This window comes from Poeciliopsis prolifica, unplaced genomic scaffold (genome assembly GCF_027474105.1).
Source record: "Poeciliopsis prolifica strain line A6 unplaced genomic scaffold, Auburn_PproV2 SCAFFOLD077, whole genome shotgun sequence".
NCBI lineage: Eukaryota > Metazoa > Chordata > Actinopteri > Cyprinodontiformes > Poeciliidae > Poeciliopsis > Poeciliopsis prolifica.
The window spans coordinates 1,650,382-1,671,878 of NW_026562452.1; the positions used below are offsets into that span (position 1 = coordinate 1,650,382).

General features: G+C 37.2%; 6 protein-coding genes across 8 annotated transcripts; 3 read left to right on the plus strand and 3 right to left on the minus strand.

The window, feature by feature from the left end:
* mpg (N-methylpurine DNA glycosylase) lies at nucleotides 1-2,179 on the plus strand. The gene is made up of 3 exons (XM_055021567.1): nucleotides 1-388; nucleotides 1,211-1,415; nucleotides 1,668-2,179. The coding sequence occupies exons 1-3, from the start codon at nucleotides 125-127 to the stop codon at nucleotides 2,072-2,074; spliced, it is 876 nt and encodes a 291-aa protein (XP_054877542.1). The 5' UTR covers nucleotides 1-124; the 3' UTR covers nucleotides 2,075-2,179.
* Nucleotides 2,180-2,356: 177 nt separating this feature from the next.
* On the minus strand, nucleotides 2,357-11,903 carry nprl3 (NPR3-like, GATOR1 complex subunit). Of its 3 annotated transcripts, none has more exons than XM_055021565.1 (14): nucleotides 11,541-11,903; nucleotides 10,866-10,935; nucleotides 10,174-10,212; nucleotides 9,414-9,546; nucleotides 7,686-7,760; nucleotides 6,915-7,068; nucleotides 6,718-6,796; nucleotides 6,480-6,617; nucleotides 5,863-6,019; nucleotides 5,351-5,457; nucleotides 5,125-5,254; nucleotides 4,141-4,330; nucleotides 3,852-4,044; nucleotides 2,357-3,169 (listed from the first exon to the last, which is right to left on the minus strand). In XM_055021565.1, exons 1-14 carry the CDS (start codon nucleotides 11,725-11,727, stop codon nucleotides 3,004-3,006), a joined length of 1,818 nt encoding a protein of 605 aa, XP_054877540.1. In that variant the 5' UTR covers nucleotides 11,728-11,903; the 3' UTR covers nucleotides 2,357-3,003. The 3 variants fall into 3 exon arrangements, with proteins under 3 accessions (XP_054877540.1, XP_054877538.1, XP_054877541.1); XM_055021563.1 differs by having other exon boundaries at nucleotides 6,718-6,799; XM_055021566.1 differs by lacking the exon at nucleotides 10,174-10,212 and having other exon boundaries at nucleotides 6,718-6,799.
* A 1,021-nt stretch (nucleotides 11,904-12,924) lies between these two features.
* LOC129352529 (hemoglobin subunit beta-A-like) lies at nucleotides 12,925-13,841 on the minus strand. The gene is made up of 3 exons (XM_055021568.1): nucleotides 13,669-13,841; nucleotides 13,294-13,516; nucleotides 12,925-13,172 (listed from the first exon to the last, which is right to left on the minus strand). The coding sequence occupies exons 1-3, from the start codon at nucleotides 13,758-13,760 to the stop codon at nucleotides 13,041-13,043; spliced, it is 447 nt and encodes a 148-aa protein (XP_054877543.1). The 5' UTR covers nucleotides 13,761-13,841; the 3' UTR covers nucleotides 12,925-13,040.
* Nucleotides 13,842-15,562: 1,721 nt separating this feature from the next.
* Nucleotides 15,563-16,384, plus strand: LOC129352567 (hemoglobin subunit alpha-A). Its single transcript, XM_055021624.1, has 3 exons — nucleotides 15,563-15,723; nucleotides 15,831-16,038; nucleotides 16,130-16,384. Exons 1-3 carry the CDS (start codon nucleotides 15,629-15,631, stop codon nucleotides 16,256-16,258), a joined length of 432 nt encoding a protein of 143 aa, XP_054877599.1. The 5' UTR covers nucleotides 15,563-15,628; the 3' UTR covers nucleotides 16,259-16,384.
* A 2,447-nt stretch (nucleotides 16,385-18,831) lies between these two features.
* hbbe1.1 (hemoglobin beta embryonic-1.1) lies at nucleotides 18,832-19,553 on the minus strand. The gene is made up of 3 exons (XM_055021569.1): nucleotides 19,416-19,553; nucleotides 19,100-19,322; nucleotides 18,832-19,017 (listed from the first exon to the last, which is right to left on the minus strand). Exons 1-3 carry the CDS (start codon nucleotides 19,505-19,507, stop codon nucleotides 18,889-18,891), a joined length of 444 nt encoding a protein of 147 aa, XP_054877544.1. The 5' UTR covers nucleotides 19,508-19,553; the 3' UTR covers nucleotides 18,832-18,888.
* A 904-nt stretch (nucleotides 19,554-20,457) lies between these two features.
* LOC129352531 (hemoglobin subunit alpha-2-like) lies at nucleotides 20,458-21,130 on the plus strand. The gene is made up of 3 exons (XM_055021570.1): nucleotides 20,458-20,563; nucleotides 20,636-20,843; nucleotides 20,916-21,130. The coding sequence occupies exons 1-3, from the start codon at nucleotides 20,469-20,471 to the stop codon at nucleotides 21,042-21,044; spliced, it is 432 nt and encodes a 143-aa protein (XP_054877545.1). The 5' UTR covers nucleotides 20,458-20,468; the 3' UTR covers nucleotides 21,045-21,130.
* Nucleotides 21,131-21,497: the final 367 nt, after the last annotated feature.

The window sequence follows — 21,497 nt, forward strand, 5'->3', positions numbered from 1 at the left end:
AAACGCAGCCTTCATAACAACCGGTGGTAACATGAATGTTTTGAAATACGGAAAGATATTGAGTAAATAAAAAAACGTGTCGTGGAGATATTTAAACTCAAAGCTCTCTGTAACATGAGCAAAGATGATGGCAGGGAGAAAAAGAAAGGTTCAAGACTTGGCTATGGCTGCTGCTACACATACAGAGTCGGGCTTGCTGTTCCGTAGAAACCAGACTGAACAGAACTGTAGCGTTGAGCTGACGAGCCAATCAGTTCTGTGTGAATCTGTTCAAAGTGTCGAGCCGGAGCGAAGCCATTATTTCAACTACAACGAGCCTCAGCACAGACTGGGACTGGACTTTTTCAGTCAGCCCTGCATCACTTTGGCCAAAGCATTCCTCGGCAAGGTACCCTTGAAATCTGTCTTTAAATTTAAATTGACTTATTTATTTAAGGGGTGTTGTTACATCAACCCTTCTAGAGTAGCTCAGCAATTTTTAGAAACCGCAGTGTTCGACTAAATAGGAAAAAAAGAGACAAATTTCATTACTTTCAAATAAAAATAAACCTTTTAACTGTCCGAGTCTTCACCTACAACATCACTAGACTCAACTGACCTTACAGCGAAACAGCATGGTGGGTTGGGTTGCCTTACAGTGTGCGGACAGATTTTCTCTATTAAAGAGGGAGAAAAGAGTATTATATTAAAGTAAAGCTAAGATGTAGAACATCTGGTTCAGGCAACAAATATAACAGACCTGATTATTACAAATACACAAAAATGATAAGCATGGATCATAGACCAAATATCAAAACTCTGTTATCTTGGTATTAATTTATGACCTAATTGTAAGGTGGGCCCAAGGCAGAACCTGAAAGCATGTAAGCGTGGCACCTAGAAGGTTTACATAAAACATAAGGGGTTGAGAAATACTTTATGCAGTTTGTGCATCAAGGGGAACATTACTTGGAAAAGAGCCCCACTTAATGGAAGTTGTATAAAGCAAGCTCGAAATATTTTAAAATACATATTTCAACTTACTTTTACACAGCCTCCTAAACAACACTTCCTTTTACACCTGCATTTTTATCATAACGAGTGTTATCTATGACATTTGCTAGAATATATCTTGTCCTGTGACCAGATCAGTTCAGTGTTTTTTATTAACTCTTTAGCTTTAAAAGCAAAAATTTTAGTTGCTATTATAAAATTAGACTTTTCTGTGCAGGTGCTGGTCCGCAGGCGTGCCGATGGCTCTGAGCTTCGAGGGAGAATAGTGGAAACTGAAGCATATCTTGGAGGGGAGGACAAAGCCTCTCACTCAGCAGGGGGCAAACGCACCGAGAGGAACACGGCCATGTTCATGAAGCCCGGCACAATCTACGTGTATCCGATCTACGGGATCTACCTCTGCATGAATGTGTCCAGTGAAGGTATGTTCACTACCCATCAATGGCGCAATGTGCCCTATCCACATTTCACAATATCTGCATATGCAAATATGATGTTAAAAAGGTTTCAGAGAGCCTTTTTCTGTTTCATTGTGTTTAGGTCGACTCAGTATTTATCCAACACTAAAGCAAGTCAGCGGTTTTTGCTCTTCGTTGCTGGTCAGTGGAGAGCAAAGGAAGGAAACAAAGCAGAGCCTTGCTGACTGATGCAGATTGTGTGCTGTGTTTGTTCAGGGGAGGGTGCTGCCGTGCTGCTGCGCTCTCTCGAGCCCCTGCAGGGCCAGCCTATGATGAGGGAGCTGAGAGCGGCTCGACGCAAAGAGGGAGCCCGGCAACTGAAGGACAAAGAGCTCTGCAACGGGCCCTCGAAGCTGTGCCAGGCTCTAAATATACCTCGCTGTTTTGACCGGAGAGACTTGGCTTCTGACCCCGAGGTGTGGCTCGAGGATGATCAAAACACAAGTCCCCCAAAACCCCAGGATATAGTTTCAGCTCCGCGCGTCGGTATCGAGTCCCATGGGGTGTGGGCCAAGAAACCGTGGCGCTTTTATCTGCGGGGGCATCCCTGTGTTAGTGTGGTGAATAAAGAGGCAGAGAGACAGTCTCTGTCTGGAAATGTAACAGACAGTGTAGATCCATGAAATGCCCAAAATCAACCTGAAAAAAAAAAGACTTGAGTGTTTTAAGTTGCTTTTCTATGCGTTCCCTTTTTAAACTTGGAAATAATAAAGTCTTGTCCATTTTGACTTGTGGAGGTATGGTACATAATACATCAGAAGGAGAAAAAATTAAACTATAAGAGAATGGGAAAGTGAATAAAGTCTGGTAATACTTTTTTTCCCCACATACTTATTACAATATTTTTCTGATCCTCATCTTTAAAACATTAGCAGTTCTGGGACAATCAAAACTAATTTAACAACATTCCATTTTTCAATAAAAAAAACTTTATTTCCCACTTTGTAGGTTTATTTTGAAATGCAGTTTAGTGAAGCAAAGTTGTACAGTAAGATAAAGGACAAGACCTCACTGAGTTTATTTAAAAAAAGAAAATTAAACATACAGTAGTCTGTCTCATATAATTCCATCTGTTTTTCAATAAGCGTTCACTCAGGGGAAATGTTCCTCAGTGATTTTTACAGATGTTTTGAAAGCCCCTTTCCATCCAACCTGAGCCTGTGCAAAAACAAGCTGTTTGCTGTTAAGACTCTTCAGTTTTTTTTTTTTTTTTTGCTCAGCAGTGTTTCCATCTCCACCTTTGGGACGCCTAAAGAGAGGTAGCTGGAGGCCTGGAACGATCAGTGCTTGGTGTGCACTTCTGAAGCCGGCATGGGCGATTGTGTCAGTCTCCCAGAGCGCCAGTGCTTCCACTTTTCACAGTGAACCCATAAGGCATGTCTGGCATGTATAAAATAATTTAATACTGTAAACAAAGGTTTGGCTCATAGATAAAAAAATACTCTACATTTTGTAACTCTTCACACACTAATGCCGTCATGTCAGTCAGCCGCAGAGCCTCCTTGGTCCTGAGCTCGTTGCAGATGAACCAGTGGGTGGGCAGTCAGGCTGTCTACGCCATGGGAGACTGAAAGATAGAAATAATAGGATCTTCGTGGTTCGTTACGATGAGGACGCTGCGGAACTTGTCGAACAGCGTCTTGAGCTGCGATCGCCTCATGTTCTCGTTGTACATGATTTCCTCCAGGTGGTGATGTCCCCGAAAATAGTGCAGCAGCCTAAAAAGCAGTTTAACACGCGATGAAATTATTTTAATAGCAGAAACTTTTTCCTCAGTCAGCTGGAGTTTGTTAGACTCTTGCAAAAAGATACAAAGTACTAACTTTGATCATGACAATTTAAATTCTCAGTTGAGGTTATCCCAGCAGTGAATCTTTATCAACTACATGACAACAACTCTCATGTCCACATTTCTTGTGCAAGAGCAGAATAGATACAATCTTTACATTACGCACTAAGGCAAAGTAAGCTTTTTCAGTGAGTATACTAATATGCAAACAAAACAATGTAAAAGACTGTTCTCACTGCAAAAACACAATCTAATCTAGTATTTTTGGTCTAGTTTCTACTTCAAGATAAAATTAACAAGTAACTTTTTAGCAAAATACAAGAGCTGGTTTTAAGTAAATAATTTGTGAACATTAATTTGAAAAAGTACTAGTACTGGCACTTAAGTGAAGTGAAATAGTCTGCCAGTAGAAGTAGTCAACATTAAGGAATTATTGACCTAAAATAAGCTCATATTTCTTACAGAAAAAAATTCTTGTAAGTTAGGATATTTGCACTAGAACCTAGACCAAATATACTTGGTAAGAACTTGTGTTTTTGCTGTGCTGCTAAAAAATAAAATTCTTATAAATTAAAAACAAAAAACCCCACTTTTTTTCAAAGCCTAATTACCTGGCAAACATCCGCAGGTCTTCTGGATTTTGCGCAGCCGGGATGTTCAGTATAACCTGCCTCTCATGCTCCGATAGGCTTGCCAGGAGTGTTTCTGTCATCCTTTTATTTAAAGGAGAGTCTCCACCGGGTAGCAGCTCAGCGCTGGAATTCTCCATACTGGGACTGGTTAGGGTCATGTCGTCACTGCTGGCTGCAAATGTGAAGGAAGTGGTCAATGATCTGTTTGACCTCTTGTTTATTCGTGAGAGCAGAGAAGGGAGCGGTAATGTTGATTGTTGCATCTTACTTGGAGAACCGAAACTGAGAGCACTCGGGGTGCTGAGACTGCGGCCTCCAACCCGCGCAGCCAGTGGAAGTTCTTCATCCTTGGGTCTCGGGTCATCTTCAATGGGAGGTATTAAAAGGCAAACATAAGTGTGCAACTGGATGAGTAGGCGGCACTGGAGCATCCACACCACCATCTGGATGAGCTGGGCCTGTAGAGACACAAGAGAGCAAAACAAGGCACAAAGTTATTGAGGAAATTAGAATAAATGGTGCAGTGGATCACAGATAATTTGCTTCAGAAAATGATAACAGATCCTCAACAGCCAATGAGAAAGTATTCTAGTGATTACAATCCAGAGTCTGAACTTACAGTAAAATACAAAAGACCTCTGATTCAACTTACCATTTGCCTTCAAATTTGCATACAAATATAAAACTGCTTCCAGTGGGAGAATATTTCTGCAAATATATTGATATGTATTTCTCAAGTGTTTATTTATTTTTATGTAGAAAACTAATTATCCCAACAGTAAAATATTTTTGTATCAGCTGTCCATCTGCACATATCTCAAGCGATCAATACCGAGTTTTGAACCTGCAATCTACATAATGACCAGCAGAGGGCGGAAATCGTTACAGTACAGGTTCAAATATGAAATGACTCATCAGTTTCAATCAAGCGTGTTGAAGCAGGAAGGAACAAGTCTAAAACAAGCAGAAGAGTGTCAAAAAAGAACACAAATATTATGAGCTAACAAACAAGTAGTCCATGTCACTAAAGTTATGTCTATTTATTAGTTTTATTAGCCTGCCTTCAGGGAAAGGGTGCTTAGTTTAGGTCAGAGATCATGCCTTGCCTTTCTTCCCCCTAAATAATCAAAAATATTGACAACAAATTTTAAATCGTTGATACTTTAAGCACCTCTTTGTTTGCATCTATGTCATATATTTAAATTTCCACATAAAATGAACAATATTTTAGGAATTTCAGGGATTTTCTTACCTCCTGTGCAGGGGCTTCCAGTGGATTTCTGAATTCGGCCAATGAGACCGGTAGAGAGAACTTGGCCAACATGGAGGGCAGATCGTGGCCAGAAAACCGCTGAGCAAATTGCTTGGCCAGAGCAGAGTATCTGGTCAGGGAGGAAGAACAAACACTGCTACTTAACAGACCCGGTCAGGCTTTAATATGTTCGATCAAATCTTAAGAGAAGATTTCACACACTTACAGAGAGATGTTGGCATGAGGAGACAGCATGTAGACGTTATTCTCACAAAGAGGAAAGATGATGATCGCCTTGCCCCAGTAAACCAAGTGAGCAGCAATTTGGAAGATCTGAGTGAGAAAAAAAAGATAAACTACAAGGTCTGATAAGAGACCCTGAACACTAAAAAAGTGGTATGAAAAGAGAGAAAAAATGTGCATGAATATATATGCATTCCATATATTCACCACTAGATGACAGTAAGTAGCTAAATATACAAGACACAGTGGGTGAATTTTTCATTAAATTAATTTTAGTGGTAACTCACACTAAACACGTGAAGAAGCTTCTAAATCCAAAGTATTTCTTTAAGTTTCAGTTGTGACTTGTTTTCTTTTTTTTAATTCTATTATATACATGCTATGTGTGCAACTGATTGCACATTATGAGAAATGCAAAAAAATTGTCATCCCTAAATTGCTTTTAAATTAAAGTCAAGCCTTGAAAAAGCATAATATCAAAGTGATGCTGTGCACCTGAAGTAAGGCCAGGTCAGCGTCCTGGGCGAGCTGCTGCAGGTTTTTCACTGCCGAGCAGGTCTTTATCAGGCGCACCATCGCAGGTGAGCAGTCCAGAGGAAGTTGATCCAGTAGCGCCTTCTCACTTTCTAGCAGCAGCAGGGCATGATAGGGCCTACATGGTCAAAACCAAAATACTTTTTCAAAACTGTTTACAAAATCTTCACTTTGTACTTTACTTCTATTTTAGCTTTTAAAAAGCTAAAATAGTGAAGATTCTATTTTAGCTTTTAAAAAGCTAAAATAGAATTCAAAACAGCAATTCAAAACAGCAATTTTCAATGCTACCTATGGGTGGCAGTGTGGCCCACAAAATATATTTCAATGAATTGATAGAGCTTAACAGACAGGCCACAAAAGTTGACTATACTTGAAAAACATTAACTTCTCATAAAAGTTTCAAAAATATTTTGAAGTGTGTAGTAATTAAAGCACCAAAATAATTTTCTGCTTTTTTTGACACAGAGCAGATTTCCTCTATAATTTATAACAAATAAAATTTGTTTGTGTACACTGATAGTAATATTAAATACCGTTTCTAATACAGAACAGAGTGTATAACAAATTGAATTTACCTTATGGCCTTCAGACTGCGCTCTAGAGCCTCTGGGGGGATGTAGTTCCCACCAACCCTATGGATCTTATGAGGCAAGCAGAAGCTGACCTCCAGCCAGTTGTTGATATGTAATCGTACCACACCTGTTGTACAGAGGCTGAAAAATCATGAATATTACAATTAACTTAATGAAAACGTGGATTTGTTCAAAACTTTGAGAATGGTAAAAAAGCAGATGAATTTATTCAGCCTCCCACCTGTCGTAGGCCTCCTTTAAGTCCCTGGCTAGCTTACATTTTGGAAGAATTTGTCTAAATGGAGACTGCGGGGTTCCATCTGCTAACATCAGCAGAGAGGAAGCACAGTTATAACAATGAGACATGGAATAAAATACATTCAAAATTGGAAAGTTTGACTGAGACAGAGCTTCAGAGAAGGTGAGAGAATGTCTCACTCTCAGTCATAGTGGTGCTTTCGTCTTGCATGGAAAGCATCAGCTTGGCTTCTCTGGTCAGGTACTGGCAGCGGCGCTCCTCATGCTGAAGGGCTATGGCGATGCGCCGAGACAGGTTGTGCATGCAGCTGATCACTGACGGATCGGCGTTTGCCTGGAGATGCAAATGGACAAGCAAATATGTTATTTTTATGTTTGAAGTTTTAACTAATTACATCCAATTTCTCTTTTGTGTTGCTTATCTGACGAGAAAACATTTTCAGACTGAAAGGCCACTGAAAGTAGAAAAACAATGCACATAAAAAAAAAAGATTTCTAGAATTATAAAGTACTTCTGCTTCTTTTTTAAGTGTGTTTACAGCACAGTGAATTAAACTGCAGAGCAGATATTATCGACAAAGCATGACAGAGCAACTTTTCACGTTCTCTGAGCAGAGAATCATGACTCAGCATGGGCTGGAACCGGGCTGAGCCTGGCTGAGCAGCATGATTAAGCAGAATAAACCATCCTCTCCTCCCAAAGTTCTCATGCTGTCACTGATAACTGAGTGTGTGTTATCAAACACACACACCCCTCTCGTTCAAGAAATACCGCTTAACAGAAAACTAACTTTAAACGTCCCACCCACAGTCAGCTAAAATATTTTAAAAAGACTTGGTAAAAAAATAAAAATAAAAATAAAAATGAAGTACATGAAAAGCCATATTATTATTTGCAATTTTCAACGCAATATATTTAAAATCTAAATATTTTATTAAAGATTTTCTTACCCTTAGTGCAAAAACCACATTAAACAAGATCATTGTAGGCATTTCTCTCTTAGGCGAAGGATCTGTTTTGGAAATCTGAAATGACAAAAAGCCATGTCTCTATAAAGTCCATAAAACTCAGCTTTTTCCAAAAAAGTACATCTATTTTCAGTTAAAATTTAACAACAATTTTTAACTAAGCAAACAAGAGCAACTTTTAAATATTGCATTATTATGAATAAATAACACTTTCTTTAACCAAATTTACGTTTATTAAATAACTTGTCTTAAGAAAGAAAAAAATGATATAAAATAAAAGAAAGATGCAATAAAAACCCTATAATATCAAATATTATTTTTTATTTTCAAACAAAGAAGCATAAGCAGAAATCCAGTTTTCAAATATCCAAAGACGGATATAGACAAAAAGAAACATTTGTAAAAAAAAAATAATTGCCAGATTTTTACAATAGTGAAAACATTTTCTTTCTGTTATCAAAACATAACTGAAAAAAAGCTTGCCTCCGATGTTACAAAAATGTGAACTAAAGCCCTAGTTTAATTGAGGGGATTATTTTATCACATTAAAGTGCATAAAAAGCTCTTCCAGTTATTTCCAGTGCTTTGTGCTGCTCAGTTTGCTTTTGCCTCAACATCATTGCGGGTAAAACTGTAAAGATGTCAACAACACAGGCTGTTCAAAAAAGTTGGGTAGGGGGAGCTGATCTCTGGGTACTAGAAAATAAACCACTCTGTGGTATGAGAGTTGAAACAGAATGTTCAACTCTGCTTCAACTAACAAATGTCTTCAACAAGACATTAACAAATGTCTGATGGTCAAGCACTGGAGAAAGCAAAGGAAGCAATTTTGCAGATATGACAGGAAGAACTATGAAAAAAACTGAATTACAGCTTCTTCAGTTTTGTTTTGTTTATTAGTATTTCTTATGGACATGTTGCACCATGTGAAGTCATTAAATTTGCCCTAAAAAGCATGGAGCTACTAAATAATGAAGGAAAATTACAGTGGATTTAATTTAGGAAGAGTGTACTTAAAACAACAATAATTACAGCAATTATAAGCACTGGTGGCTCAAAGGATGTATTAGTGAGAGCAGAAGTTGTAGATTTATCCAAATGCATTCAGATTTTATTAGTAGGCCTGCGTGACCATTTATATTCAGCATTTTGTACATATATTGACATACTTGAAAGCTAACCTCCTTCACTTTAATGTCAGTGTATCACAGAAACATACATTTTCTGGTAAAATTTTGAATGCAAAATAAACAGTTTTTAACTAATAAACTGTTTTAAACTGCAGTGGCAGAGAGTTGTGTTTATTGATTGTACTTTAGATATAAACAGACTTGGAACTAAAAAAAATGTAACTCCTGAAATATTATAAGTGTCAAATCATGAATATCAAATGTCAGAAAAAATATTCAACACAAACATGTCCTGAAAATTCCAAAATCATACTTAGAGCATGATTTTGGCATATTAGAATGGCTTATTAGAGATGCAGCTAAGGCAGAAAGGGGATGTTTTGACAAAAGCTCTGTGAAATACAGACCTTGAAATTAGCACATAAATTAAATGTTCACAGTGGTAATGAAGATTGGTAAAACTAAGAAAACTTATGTTTTCTCAGGCAAGAATTTCTTTAATTGAGAAAACCCTAATTCAGTTTTGTCAATTTAAGTGAGAAAACCTTAATTTTTTGCTTCACTGACTATTTTTTCCTACCTGGATGAGGGGAGAATGTTGCAGAAGAGTCGGGTGACCCACAAATCGAACATTATCTATCTTGAGTTCAAACTTCTTTCCACACATATCGTTCTTGGTGGCCAGGATGGTGGCCAGGATGCTATCAGAAAACCTCGAGGAAGGAAGCACAAACACAGTGAAAAACCTCGCAAACTGGGAGCAGCTGAGACGAGTGAAAAAAGTTCAGATTATCTGGCTATAATCCTCTTAGTCCTGTTTATAGGATGGATTTGACTTAAAATAATTCAATAATAATAAGAAAATCTAATTTGGCTACTGTGAGGTAAGGGAAAGAAGAGGTTTCCCAGCAGAAAATAGTGAATGATACATGAATGAGAAATGTGACAAACTCATGCTGGTTTGACTGATATAACTCATGCTGCAGTCAAAGGGGATACAAATTAAGGTGTTAACGTCTAGAAAAAAATTAAGTACAATATGGACCTTTTCCACCACCATCATTTTAAAAAGCAATAAAATGTATTATTCAAACTGCTGCAACTGATTTGAATTTCATCCTTTTTGCGAAGTCTACATGCTCTGAATTATCAGCGTACATTTAAACTGATGATTTTAGTGCAAGCATGATTTATCTTCTGTACATCATTAAAAAGGAACGGCACAGAGATCGGGATTGGAGATTGATACAGGGCACAAAAACAGGAAAGATGGGGTGAAATAAAAGGACAGGGGGGTGATCTAGGGGAAGGAGAGGTGGTTCAGAATGTTTCGGTCTTACCCTGCTACCAACTGTTCGTCAGTTAGCGGACATTGCTCCCTGAAATGGGATTTGGGCCCCAAAAAAAGAAGAACAACAAAAAAAAAGCAAACAAAAAGAAAGATGCAGCACACAGTTGGGCTAAATGCAGAAAATGGACATTAAAACAACCCCAAAAACATGTGACACAGTGATGTAAACATGCTGCTCTGCATGTTGAATCAAGTAGATCTCACATACATAGAAATAGGTATGCCAGTAGTGGACAAAACTGAAGATATTCATCTTCCTGGTCATTCAGGAGTCTCTTATCTAATCATCTACTATCTATTGAAAGACTCTAAAGTACAGATATTAGTTACCTACTAAAAAAATAAGTTATGTGGACGGCCATGCCTGTACTCTATGACTATATCTCCACAGACTGAGCTGTTCGATATTTATTAAGGTGTTCAAACCAACAAAAATGACAAGCTGATATCACCGTCTGTAAGATGATAGCACAATAAAAATGAATGAAACAGACACTATCAAGACTCATGGGTTGGGTCTTGTGATTAGCAGGCACAGTTAAACAACAGCTGAAAATGTAACATTTAGACTCTTGAAGTGATGAAATTACATTTTCAGATAAACATGCACAGAACGTACACTTACTAGTCTTTTAATATTTTTTTGAAGAAGATGATGATGAAAAAATAAAAAAAAATTACCTTGAATCACCATCTGGATCTTCCAGAACATCCCCAGTTGTGTTCAGTGCATATGGATTACGCTGTTTTGCTGAAGACAGATTAAAGTATAAAAGTTAAAAAAAACAAATGTTCCCCCTTTTTATAAACTAAAAGATAATTGCAGAGTAGTGAATTAACAAATGTAGAATTAACAACCTAGAAATCTGTCAAATAAGTTTTACAAATATTTTACCAAATCCCAGACATCCCAGTGGCCATCAATGTGATTTGATGTTCTATTCTTTGCATTGTTTCAGTTTATTATAGTTTGTGGAGATGTTTCATTCTGCACCAGTCTTATGTCATTAAGACACCACAACAATTCACTCTCTTCCAGGTCTGGACAATCACAACATTCAGGTTCAGGTTTCTTTTTGTATTTGAGATTATTGTCCTGTGAGTGAAGCTGTCAGATTGACTCACATCTGGACTGAACCACATACAAAGGAGTGATGGTTGAATCAAAGACACCTGAATTGAATTAAACATTTGACAAGCTAGACTACACAATGGTGCACTTTGAAGCACTGTTGCTCCCCAGCAGAAGAGTCGTGGGTTCAACTACAACATGTATACACTACTACCAAGTGTACAGCTGTAAATCGATAAACATGACAGTCATTGTTTGAGTTCATGTCAAATGCAGCAACCTACCTGTGAGAGAAGACGGACAATCAGCTGTTCTTTGAAAAGGATACCGAAATAGAAGTTTGTTCCCTCTACTCCCAGAACTGACCAGGATGACGCTTATAGGACTCGTCTTATCCCCGCTTCTCTGTCTGTTGTTTTGAGACTGACTGTATAGGGAGTTTCTGTTCTCTGGCGACGGGCTTAGCATCATGTTAGCATTCTCAAAGTGTCCGCTAGCTTGATTTAGCGATAGGTCCTATTACCGTTAATGTGTCCAATGAAGAGATAAAGGTAACAATTATCACTTTACAATCAACTTAGAAGCCTATATAAAATTGCGGAAGTATCTTCGAAAGCTGTTGTTGACATTGTTGTGTGTTGCCTTGAGAAATGCCCGGCAGGAAACATTAACTCGGTTTTAAGTTCCAACCCAACCTGCTTCTGAGAGCAAGAGATTGCAAATAGTTATGTCTGCTGACAAAATTCTTTAAAAGAATATAAAAATAATACCCAATACAAAAAAAGAAGAAGAATTTTAATACAGAGGTATCATGTTTTGAGCGGTACAATATAGCAAATACTGCTGACTTGACAGTTGGAACCTTTTACATGAAGAGCAAACCACCTTCATTGGTATAGAGGTAACTGTTCACCTTTTTAATTTAGTTAGTTTAAACAATAACATTTTCAATAAAATTCCAATTCATTCACTTTTATCTGGATTGAACTACAGGCACGTAATGGCGGGATCAGTGTTTCCTCTAGATGGCGCTTTTCCCAGATATCGTTTGTCTTTAACTTTTCCAACTTGCAGAAATTGTCAGAGTAAAGAAAGACTAACTAGAAAAAGATTACTCCAACAGAAAAATGAATTAGCCTATACTGTATCTGCGAAATAGGTCAAGAGCCATATAATATTTTGAAAATGCACTTTGACATTTTGATATTTTTTATGGCTTTGCTTTGTGGTTAATTAGCAGTCAGGTTGACCTGTAGTATTTTTGGAAGATTATCATTAATTTTAGTTTGCCACACCCTTTACAGCAAAATACAGAGTCTGTGATCTGACGTTTTCATAGCCCAGTTTACTAAAATAATGTTCAATTATCATTGAGTGAAATATATTTCCTTGATCATGTGAAGTAGTTATCTAAATATATTTAACCCATTGCACTTTCAGGCTGATATGTGTTTTAGCAAGTAACTTCAGTGGCACCAGCATATTCCTTAATATTTCTTTCATAAAATGTGTGGTCAATTAATTGGAGTGGACTTCCAAAGATAATTCTTTTCTATTGAATCTGCATATATACTTTAACTGAAAAAAATATTAAGTCAACAGACTGCAAAGCAAATAAGTACAACTGAAAGCTACTTTAAACAAGCAATATTGAACAGAACCATAGACTATGATTTTCAGTTTTTATTTGGGGTTTGCAACAGCTTCCAACTAGCAAATGGTGCATTTTAGAAACTTTACAAAAACTGTTTCATGTGAAAGACTGTTGTGTGCTTTATTTTTGCTTAATGGTATTGTCTTCCCAGGGCAGAGACCACCACAGCCAGGAACTTCTGCCAGGCCTCCTGGAAACCAGCTGTGAAGACAGTGGGGCCAAATTTGGCGGCCACAACCACTGAGATGCATTCAGCAAGAGTCTGAAATGACAAAAGTAGTGCAAGAATGTTACTACTGATTAAATAAAAACATTGAAACTCAGTTTTCACCAAGGGAGCTTTGATGAAAAACTCAGTAATGAGTGAGTTTACAACAATGTACCCTGAAGTTATCAGGATCCACATGCAGCTTCTCAGAGTGCATGACGCTCAGCTTGGCATAGGCATTTTTGATGTTGTCCATGTTCTTCACTGCAGTTTCCAGTCCACTCATCACAGTTTTTCCATGCTGAGCCACTTTGGCATTCCCAACAATGGCAGCGTAGGTGGACAGGTTTCCAAAGGCTCCAAAATGTCTCTGAGTCCAGGGATACACAACCAGAAGCCTGATTCAAGGGACACATGTTAACAGTTAATACTAAATTAAAACATGTGAAACTGAATGCAGGGGCCTGGGCATGCTACCAACTGATTTCAAGAATGTGTTAAACCTGAAGAAGGAAATGAATAAATGAATGAAAATTTTATGAAGAGTCACCTGGTCAGAGCTTGGGGTCCAATCTCACCCACATCAATTTGTCCCCACAGAGTTGTGATGGCCTTGCGCTCAGCATCTGTCCACTCGACCATGGTGATGAACTAAATTTGTCTTTACGCCACAGAAAATAATTTAAATGCCTCAGGACACAACCCTTTTGAGGATGATAGTCTTAGAGCTTTTTATTAATTTCCCAGTGCCACTCCTCTTTGTTTAGGAGCCATCTGATTGGACAAAAGTCAGTGCCATGTTGGAAGAGTCACCATTAACAATGTCGATATGATCACTGGGGGGCTTTCTGGAAAAGATTGATAAGAAGAAAATAAACATAAATGTTTTATATAATCAAGGGTGACATTTTATACAACATTATTTTTTGCAGCTCTTTTAATGACATCCAAACAAAAAAATTAATAACATTTAATGGAGGAGTATAGATTCCATTACTGCTTCTTGGTTTGTTTGTTTTAGAACTGTACAGAACAATATTTTAGCTTAAGAAGCTTGTATATGTTCTGATTATTTCAAAACCCTAAGTGCAGTTATATGAGAAAAGGGTCTGTGTAATTCTAACTCCAAAATATTTTGGGAATTATATCAGTGGCTACATGAAAAAGAAATGCCAATAACAAATAGCACGTTTTCTTCATCATCTATGTACAGAACAGAAAGAATGAGACATCAAAAGTTTATCAGTGAAACAACTTGTTCCAATGAAAGCAAAAACATGGTTCAGTAGTTTTGATGGGTTGGTTATCATTAAATTCAGATGACCGCACCCATTTATATCAAACCATGCACTTTTAGAGAAGCCATATTAATCAGCAATAGTGTTTCTAACACTTGTAGGGATGTAACTGACTAAATAACTTATCACTTCCCAATGAACTGTATAATCCTTAATGTATGAACCTTCTTTTTATACAAATACATATGAGTTATTTCTATTATTGGACAGAAATAATTGATATGGACCATATACTTTCTTGCATTTCTTTGTCAGCTCATCTTGGAATTTAACTGAATTGTGTTTCTACTAAACTTGGCAAAAGACAAGTAGACAGGTTGTTTTATATATATATATATATATAGGGGTGTGTGTGTGTGTGTGTGTGGGTGTGTGTGTGTGTGTGTGTGTGTGTGTGTTGTGTGTGTGTGTGTGTGGTGTGTGTGTGTGTGTGTGTGTGTGTGTGTGTGTGTGTGTGTGTGTTTTCTTTACTCTGCGTAGATAAAAGAAGAGCAGCTGGAAAGAAATGCTGGTACCTGAAATCAAGATTCAAAATTGCAAAGTTTCTAGAATAGATGACAAAATTGTTATTTCATACTGATATTGGTTGTTAAAAAAGTTGAACACTTCACCAGTCACTATAAAAATAAGTAAAACCTTCACCTGCTGTTTGTGCAGTATACAAAATACATGATTTATCAAGAGTGGATAATGTTATTTCTTGGTGTTGATCAAACACATTTAACATGAATGAATGAATGGCAAATGTGTTTGTTTCTTTTTTTTCTCTAATGAATGAAATCGATTCATTAAATGCACTTACGCCTGTCTTACTTTTCTTCAATTGCTTCTCTAAATATCTTGAGAATACCTCCAAATTATATGAGTGTACAACAGAGTAGTCTATTGGAACAGTCCTCACGATACAACATTTCGTCTATGTGGACTTGTATTTTTCCTTGGTTATAAATTTGAAAAAATAAAATTAAAAACTCTTTTTGAACTGAAATAAAATATTGACAGACATTTAGTCAAAGACAGGGAGTGGTTATCTTTTATCTCAAAAATTATAGAAATTTCTGGTAATTTCTGCCAGATAGGAGGGGTCTACATTTGATAGAGGGCGTGGTGTATTTTGGCTTGATATAAAACAAAGACAGTTATAAGTCTTCATTACCAGCAATTTTGTAGCAGAGTTTCTTTTCTTTCAACTAGGAAAAAAAAAAGGCAGAAATGAGTCTCTCTGGAAAGGACAAGACCGTGGTGAAGGCTTTCTGGGACAAAGTGTCCCCCAAAGCTGCTGAGATGGGGGGTGAGGCTCTCGGCAGGTGGGCTTTCTCTCTTATTGTCATTTTTGTTTTTGGTTTTCAATCATGAATTGTTAAATGATTTATTCTTTAATCTAGATTAACTTCATCTTGTGTGTATTTTCTAGGATGCTAACTTCATACCCTCAAACCAAGACCTACTTTTCACACTGGTCTGATCTGAGCCCAGAGTCTGCACAGGTGAAGAAGCATGGTGCCACCATCATGTTAGCTATTGGAGATGCCATCGGAAAAATTGATGACCTGACTGGTGCCTTGTCCAAGCTCAGCGAGTTGCATGCCTTCAAGCTCCGAGTGGACCCCGCTAACTTCAGGGTGGGTAGAAGTTGTTGAGTTAAAAGTTAAAGCAACATCAACATTTTAAAAGCTTCACAGACAGTCATAATATGTTCACTTTGTTTCTCAGATCCTTGCTCATAACATCATCCTGGTGCTGGCCATGTACTTCCCTGCTGACTTCACCCCTGAGGTCCATGTCTCCGTTGACAAGTTCCTGCAGAACCTGGCCTTGGGTCTGGCTGAGAAGTACCGCTAAGACCCAGGCTTTCAGGGGGATCGACTGCACACAAAAAAATGCATGTCGTCCAAAAGAAAAATTCAACAACACCTTTGAATTCAAAAGGTTGGCTGAATAAATTAAAGATATAATAATTGTCCATAAGAGCTGTGTCTTTTTTTTTTTGTCTTTTGCACCTCACTTCTAAAAGTACACAAGAGAGTAAAATAGTAATTATTTCAAGTTGGAGAAATTAAACACTGCAAATTTAATAAAGTCAAGAGCTAATGAGACTTTATATATATATTAACTTTATAAAATATATATATAAATTAATATTTAAAAATTTACACACACACATATATATAATATATATAAATATATATATATATATATATATATATATATATATAATAAATATTTAAATAAATATAAAATAAAATAAATATAAAATTAGAAACATATATAGGTAGATAATTATATCTGTTGATGTTTGTGAGAACTTGGACAGCCCCATAGTTTCACTGACTGACTCTGTGGTGCTTAATAAACAGATAAGCTGCACAAGGCACCTTGAAAAGGAAAGTGTTACAGAAGTAGCAACTGCATGTGGAAACCAGCACCTGTCCGGTTTGTGTTAAAGTTACTGTAAAGATGGTCTCAACATCAATATCAAGAAAAGAAAAGAAAGACTGTGTAGTGTGTACTTACATGTCCTAATCCTGAACCACACTAATGTTTTTGTACAGTTTTACCATGCAGCTTGCTGAATGACAGCTAACTGCCAACAGCAATGCAAGCTGTTTAGTGAACCCTATCTGCAATGGTCTTAGCAGAAGCACCCGCTTCAGCGCTTATTATCATTTTACAATAAACATGTCATATTAAGTCAGTATTTTAAATTGTTTTATTTTCATGACAAAAGAATTGGTGGTTGACAAAAGTAAATAACGTCAGATAGCTGATTTGCAGCCTGAAAATCAAATACATACATATAAAAAAAACATTCTTTGGATGTCGTGTAATTACAACTGCATGTCAAATAATTAAAAAAAAAAAAACATGCAAAGCGCTAGAGCTAAAACCTAGTTGTGCATGTCTTATTTTAAAATATTGTGCATTTTTCTGCTAAAACATTAAGACAGCAACAACATTCACAACTGGAAAGTCTGTGAGGAACTACAGAAACACTACCAGATGTTGCACTAACGTTGTTTAAGTTAGTTTGTCTTTTAAACACTTGGTTTTCTTTGACTCTTTTCTTCTTCTCTTTGTGTTATGAATGTACATGTTTTGTATAGACATGATGCATACATCTATATCTAATGAACAAACATGTCTTGCATTCAGTCTCCAACCTATAAAAGATATTTTAAATTAAATGTTAAAATTGACTAAAATGATTATGAATTTCATTTCTGATGCAAAGCCACTGAAAAAATAAGATTCTAATAAGTAGACAACTAATACATTGGTTTGATTAAGTACAATGTGGTCATAGCTTTAAAATTAAAAAATGCAACAAGATAGAAAATCCAGAAACTGTGCTGTTAGACAAAGACAATAACCTAAAGCTTTCAACTATATTTTCCACAAGCATCAAGTGTCCACAGCAGCACAGATAGATAAGGTTCAAGTTGTAGAGATAACTTAAAATGTGCACTTCTTGCCCCAACCTCAGGGTTTGCTAATCCATAAATCAACTTTTATTTGACACCCTGTCAAATTCCACTTGTCTGATAAATATGGGAGGAGTGGAGACACATTGGGGAAAAGGGGCAAATTTAAATACCAGTTAATTCTTCAAAACAACTTAATAGATAGAACTAAATAACTAAACTCTTCCTGAAAGTCAATTATATGGTGCTCTTGCAGTGTGCAATGTGAAGACTGAGGATAATTATGGATGTTATAGGGAGTTTTTTGTAGGTGATAAAAAAAAAGAGTCTGGTCTTGAGAACAGGCAAAATTGAACTTAAAATATTTTTGTTACACAGTCTGGATTATGTTTAAAATAAATAAGCAAATAAAAACTTAGTTTCATATATTCATATGCACTTGTCATCCAGATAGATTGGATGATGAGATTTTTAAGAAGTGTGGCATTACATGTGAAAGTTAATCAGTGTAAAATGCACAACTTTTCTTTTTAAATATATTCAGAGCTTTTGTAAGTTTACATTGTAGACAAAAACAGTTGTTATTCAAGATGGAAAGGCAAATTTGAATGTGTGAAAACACCATCACCATTGATCCTGAAGTTTAAGCAATATTTGCCTTTTACTTAATATTCCCAAGAATTGTGTACAGACAGGCACAGCCTGCATTAGCAGACCAGCGCTACATTTACAGAAAGAAATGTTGGCAATTTGAATTTCTGTCCTACACATGGGAACAGGGACAGGTCACACTACTTTACTTGGATGGATTCTCTTTAGATACTTTCATTTGTATGAGGAAATTCTTTAAGACCATTAGGTTGTTCATAAACATATTCGAATAACTTAAATAAGGACAAAGTTTATTTTACTACGAATGTCAGTCAAAAATGACAGAAAGACTTTTGCATTTTTGTGTCATGAAAAAGAAATTAAGAGACAGATGTGTTTTGTTTTGTTCTTGAAAATGATTCTTTTATTTATTCATTCAGTTTTGTAAGACACAAGTCTCTAGTGGTACTGCTTCCTCAGAGAGGCCACCACTACAGCCAGGAACTTCTGAAGAGCTCCCTGGACTTCAGGGGTGAAGGCTGTCCCCAACTGACCAGCTACAACAATGGTCAGGCAGTCTGCCAGGAGCTGCAACAGAACACAACATGGGTCAGAAAGCAGCAACAGCATTAATACCCGTGGTGTAACGACAAGAAGAAAACAGCTTTACGTTGAAGTTGTCGGGGTCCACTTGCAGTTTCTCAGAGTGCAGCACGCTCAGGTCTTTGTATGTGGTCTTAACGTCGTCCATGTTCTTCACAGCTTTCTCCAGACCTGCCATGATGACCTTTCCGTGAGCCGCCACTTTGGGGTTTGATGTTATGGCCGCAGCATTGTAGAGGTTTCCAAAGCCGCCAAAGTACCTCTGAGTCCAGGGGTAGACAATCAGAACCCTGAAGAGACAAAAAGATCATAACAGTGAATAAAACCACAAATTAATACATTTTTGGGTGAAGAAAAAATATTTTTTATTTATTTATTTTTACCTGGAGAGAGCTGCACGGCCAACAACATCATAATCGATCTTGGAGAAGATGTCCTGGATTGTGGCACGCTCGAAGTCTGACCATTTGACCATTTTGGAGTTTTTGTTTGGCTGTTTCCTTTGTCTGGTGTGGGTCAGCAGGCCCAGGACATCCACTTTATAAGCATCCAGCTGTGCTCCTCCCATAGTTATCAGATGGGTGGAGTTGAAGGGGAGCTCACATCTTCGCTTCTTGATACACCGATTTTACGAACTGATGGGATAACACCGAATGAGTATGAGGCCAATAATGCATGATGATCAACAAAAGGTCTTTGAGCATGACAATTATTTTATGGCTGAAGCATCACTGTTTTATCAATGAAACAATGCCTGGGACTGAAGACATCAGATCAGTCATTGTTTCAGGGTATGAGTCTAACTTAATAAATAGAAACAGGAATGTCGAACCAAGGGATATGCAACTGGGTTTGAGTAGATTTTAAAAAATGTAGCAAAGAATCTGATCCGAAAGGTCTGGAAGCCCAGATCTATGTCTAAAATCTGCAAATATTCATAATTTTCAGATTTTATTGCCCACATTTCATTGTCTTGTTTAGAGACATTACACTCTTTTCATTTATGGAGGAATAATCAATAAAATAAATAATCTACCAGAGGAAATGTATAAAGTATAAATGTAGACATATTCTTGAATATCTTAAGTATTTGTATTTTGTTTTGCTGATACTCTTTGTGAACAACTCACAAAAATAAAAGTTATTTAAAACTACATTATTGCTTTATGTTGATAAATTTAACTTCTATTATCTGCAGGCCAATTTTCTTTTTATTTATGTAGTCACCCATTTATAACTTGTGGTGTTTGATTCTTGAATGGGCCCTCAGAGTGACCGTTACTGTTTGGTTTTATCCATATCTCGTATCTCAGCAGGAACAACTCTGAGTGCAGATAATCTCAGAGGTGACCAGGGTGTGTCCCTGTCCTCTTCCGTCTATAAAACCTCCTATTCTCATGGTGAAACTCCACATTCAAACTTAATCGTCAGACAAGATGAGTCTTTCTGCGAAGGACAAGGCAACAGTGAAAACCTTCTGGGCCAAGATCTCTTCCAGTGGCGAGGCCATTGGCACAGATGCTCTGTCCAGGTAAACATGGCTCTGAAGGAAGAAACAGCAGCTATATCTATTGCATGTGTTTAAAGTGTTTGCTTTGTACAGGATGCTGGTGGTTTACCCACAGACCAAGACCTACTTCTCGCACTGGAAAGACCTGAGCCCTGGCTCGGCCCCAGTAATGAAGCACGGGGCCACGGTGATGGCTGGAGTTGGTGAAGCTGTAGCCAAAATTGACGATCTGACATCAGGTCTCCTTAGCCTCAGTGAACTGCATGCTTTCACTCTGAGAGTGGATCCTTCCAACTTCAAGGTAGGAAGGTTTTTTACTGATCTTCAAACTTTACACAAAAGCAAGATTTTTACATTTGGTTTTTCTCCTCAGATTCTCTCCCACAATATCCTTGTGGTTTTGGCCATCATGTTCCCCACCGACTTCACTCCTGAGGTCCATGTGGCCATGGACAAGTTCCTGGCTGCTGTGGCTCGTGCGCTGTCCGAGAAGTACAGATGAACAGCAAACAAAGCAGGAAGCGACGGACAACATGGACCCCTTGTTTTGTCTGTTTTCAACCTTAATAAAAGAAATAAATAAGTAAAAATCTGAGTTAAATTGTCAGTTGTTGTTTGTGTGGTGACGTTTGTTTTGCACAGTCAGTTATTTCCAATAGGAAAAACATTTTACAAAAACATGGTTTACGTGATAGAAAGTTTAACATAGTATGTAGCCATATGTTTCCATGCTGTGCTGTGCAGCATCTTCATACAATAAGTGATTGGAGAAATAATGCATTCTAATGAACCTATTATATATTTTTTATTTGTTTATGTTTCTTTACTTATTTTAATACACACCGATCTTCATCTTCAGTTACATTTGTTAAAATAATATGGCCATACTTGGATATTACATGTCAAGTCCATAGTGAAAAAAAAAAGGTAAAAGTCTAAAGACATTAAGGACAGA

What these genes read in the sequence shown, in the direction of transcription:
- mpg (XM_055021567.1), top strand. Translation starts at nt 125, where the DNA reads ATGATGGCAGGGAGAAAAAGAAAGGTTCAAGACTTGGCTATGGCTGCT. An exon ending in CCAAAGCATTCCTCGGCAAG is followed by an intron (nt 389 to 1,210) that starts GTACCCTTGAAA and finishes TTTTCTGTGCAG; the next exon opens with GTGCTGGTCCGCAGGCGTGC. An exon ending in CATGAATGTGTCCAGTGAAG is followed by an intron (nt 1,416 to 1,667) that starts GTATGTTCACTA and finishes GTGTTTGTTCAG; the next exon opens with GGGAGGGTGCTGCCGTGCTG.
- nprl3 (XM_055021563.1), bottom strand. Translation starts at nt 11,727, where the DNA reads ATGATGCTAAGCCCGTCGCCAGAGAACAGAAACTCCCTATACAGTCAG. An exon ending in AACATTCTCCCCTCATCCAG is followed by an intron (nt 7,761 to 9,413) that starts GTAGGAAAAAAT and finishes TTGTCATTTCAG; the next exon opens with ATTTCCAAAACAGATCCTTC. An exon ending in GACCTGCGGATGTTTGCCAG is followed by an intron (nt 3,170 to 3,851) that starts GTAATTAGGCTT and finishes ACTGCTTTTTAG; the next exon opens with GCTGCTGCACTATTTTCGGG.
- LOC129352529 (XM_055021568.1), bottom strand. Translation starts at nt 13,760, where the DNA reads ATGGTCGAGTGGACAGATGCTGAGCGCAAGGCCATCACAACTCTGTGG. An exon ending in GGACCCCAAGCTCTGACCAG is followed by an intron (nt 13,517 to 13,668) that starts GTGACTCTTCAT and finishes CCCTTGAATCAG; the next exon opens with GCTTCTGGTTGTGTATCCCT. An exon ending in TGGATCCTGATAACTTCAGG is followed by an intron (nt 13,173 to 13,293) that starts GTACATTGTTGT and finishes TTGTCATTTCAG; the next exon opens with ACTCTTGCTGAATGCATCTC.
- LOC129352567 (XM_055021624.1), top strand. Translation starts at nt 15,629, where the DNA reads ATGAGTCTCTCTGGAAAGGACAAGACCGTGGTGAAGGCTTTCTGGGAC. An exon ending in GGGGGTGAGGCTCTCGGCAG is followed by an intron (nt 15,724 to 15,830) that starts GTGGGCTTTCTC and finishes TGTATTTTCTAG; the next exon opens with GATGCTAACTTCATACCCTC. An exon ending in TGGACCCCGCTAACTTCAGG is followed by an intron (nt 16,039 to 16,129) that starts GTGGGTAGAAGT and finishes TTTGTTTCTCAG; the next exon opens with ATCCTTGCTCATAACATCAT.
- hbbe1.1 (XM_055021569.1), bottom strand. Translation starts at nt 19,507, where the DNA reads ATGGTCAAATGGTCAGACTTCGAGCGTGCCACAATCCAGGACATCTTC. An exon ending in GGCCGTGCAGCTCTCTCCAG is followed by an intron (nt 19,323 to 19,415) that starts GTAAAAATAAAT and finishes TTGTCTCTTCAG; the next exon opens with GGTTCTGATTGTCTACCCCT. An exon ending in TGGACCCCGACAACTTCAAC is followed by an intron (nt 19,018 to 19,099) that starts GTAAAGCTGTTT and finishes GTTCTGTTGCAG; the next exon opens with CTCCTGGCAGACTGCCTGAC.
- LOC129352531 (XM_055021570.1), top strand. Translation starts at nt 20,469, where the DNA reads ATGAGTCTTTCTGCGAAGGACAAGGCAACAGTGAAAACCTTCTGGGCC. An exon ending in GGCACAGATGCTCTGTCCAG is followed by an intron (nt 20,564 to 20,635) that starts GTAAACATGGCT and finishes TGCTTTGTACAG; the next exon opens with GATGCTGGTGGTTTACCCAC. An exon ending in TGGATCCTTCCAACTTCAAG is followed by an intron (nt 20,844 to 20,915) that starts GTAGGAAGGTTT and finishes TTTTCTCCTCAG; the next exon opens with ATTCTCTCCCACAATATCCT.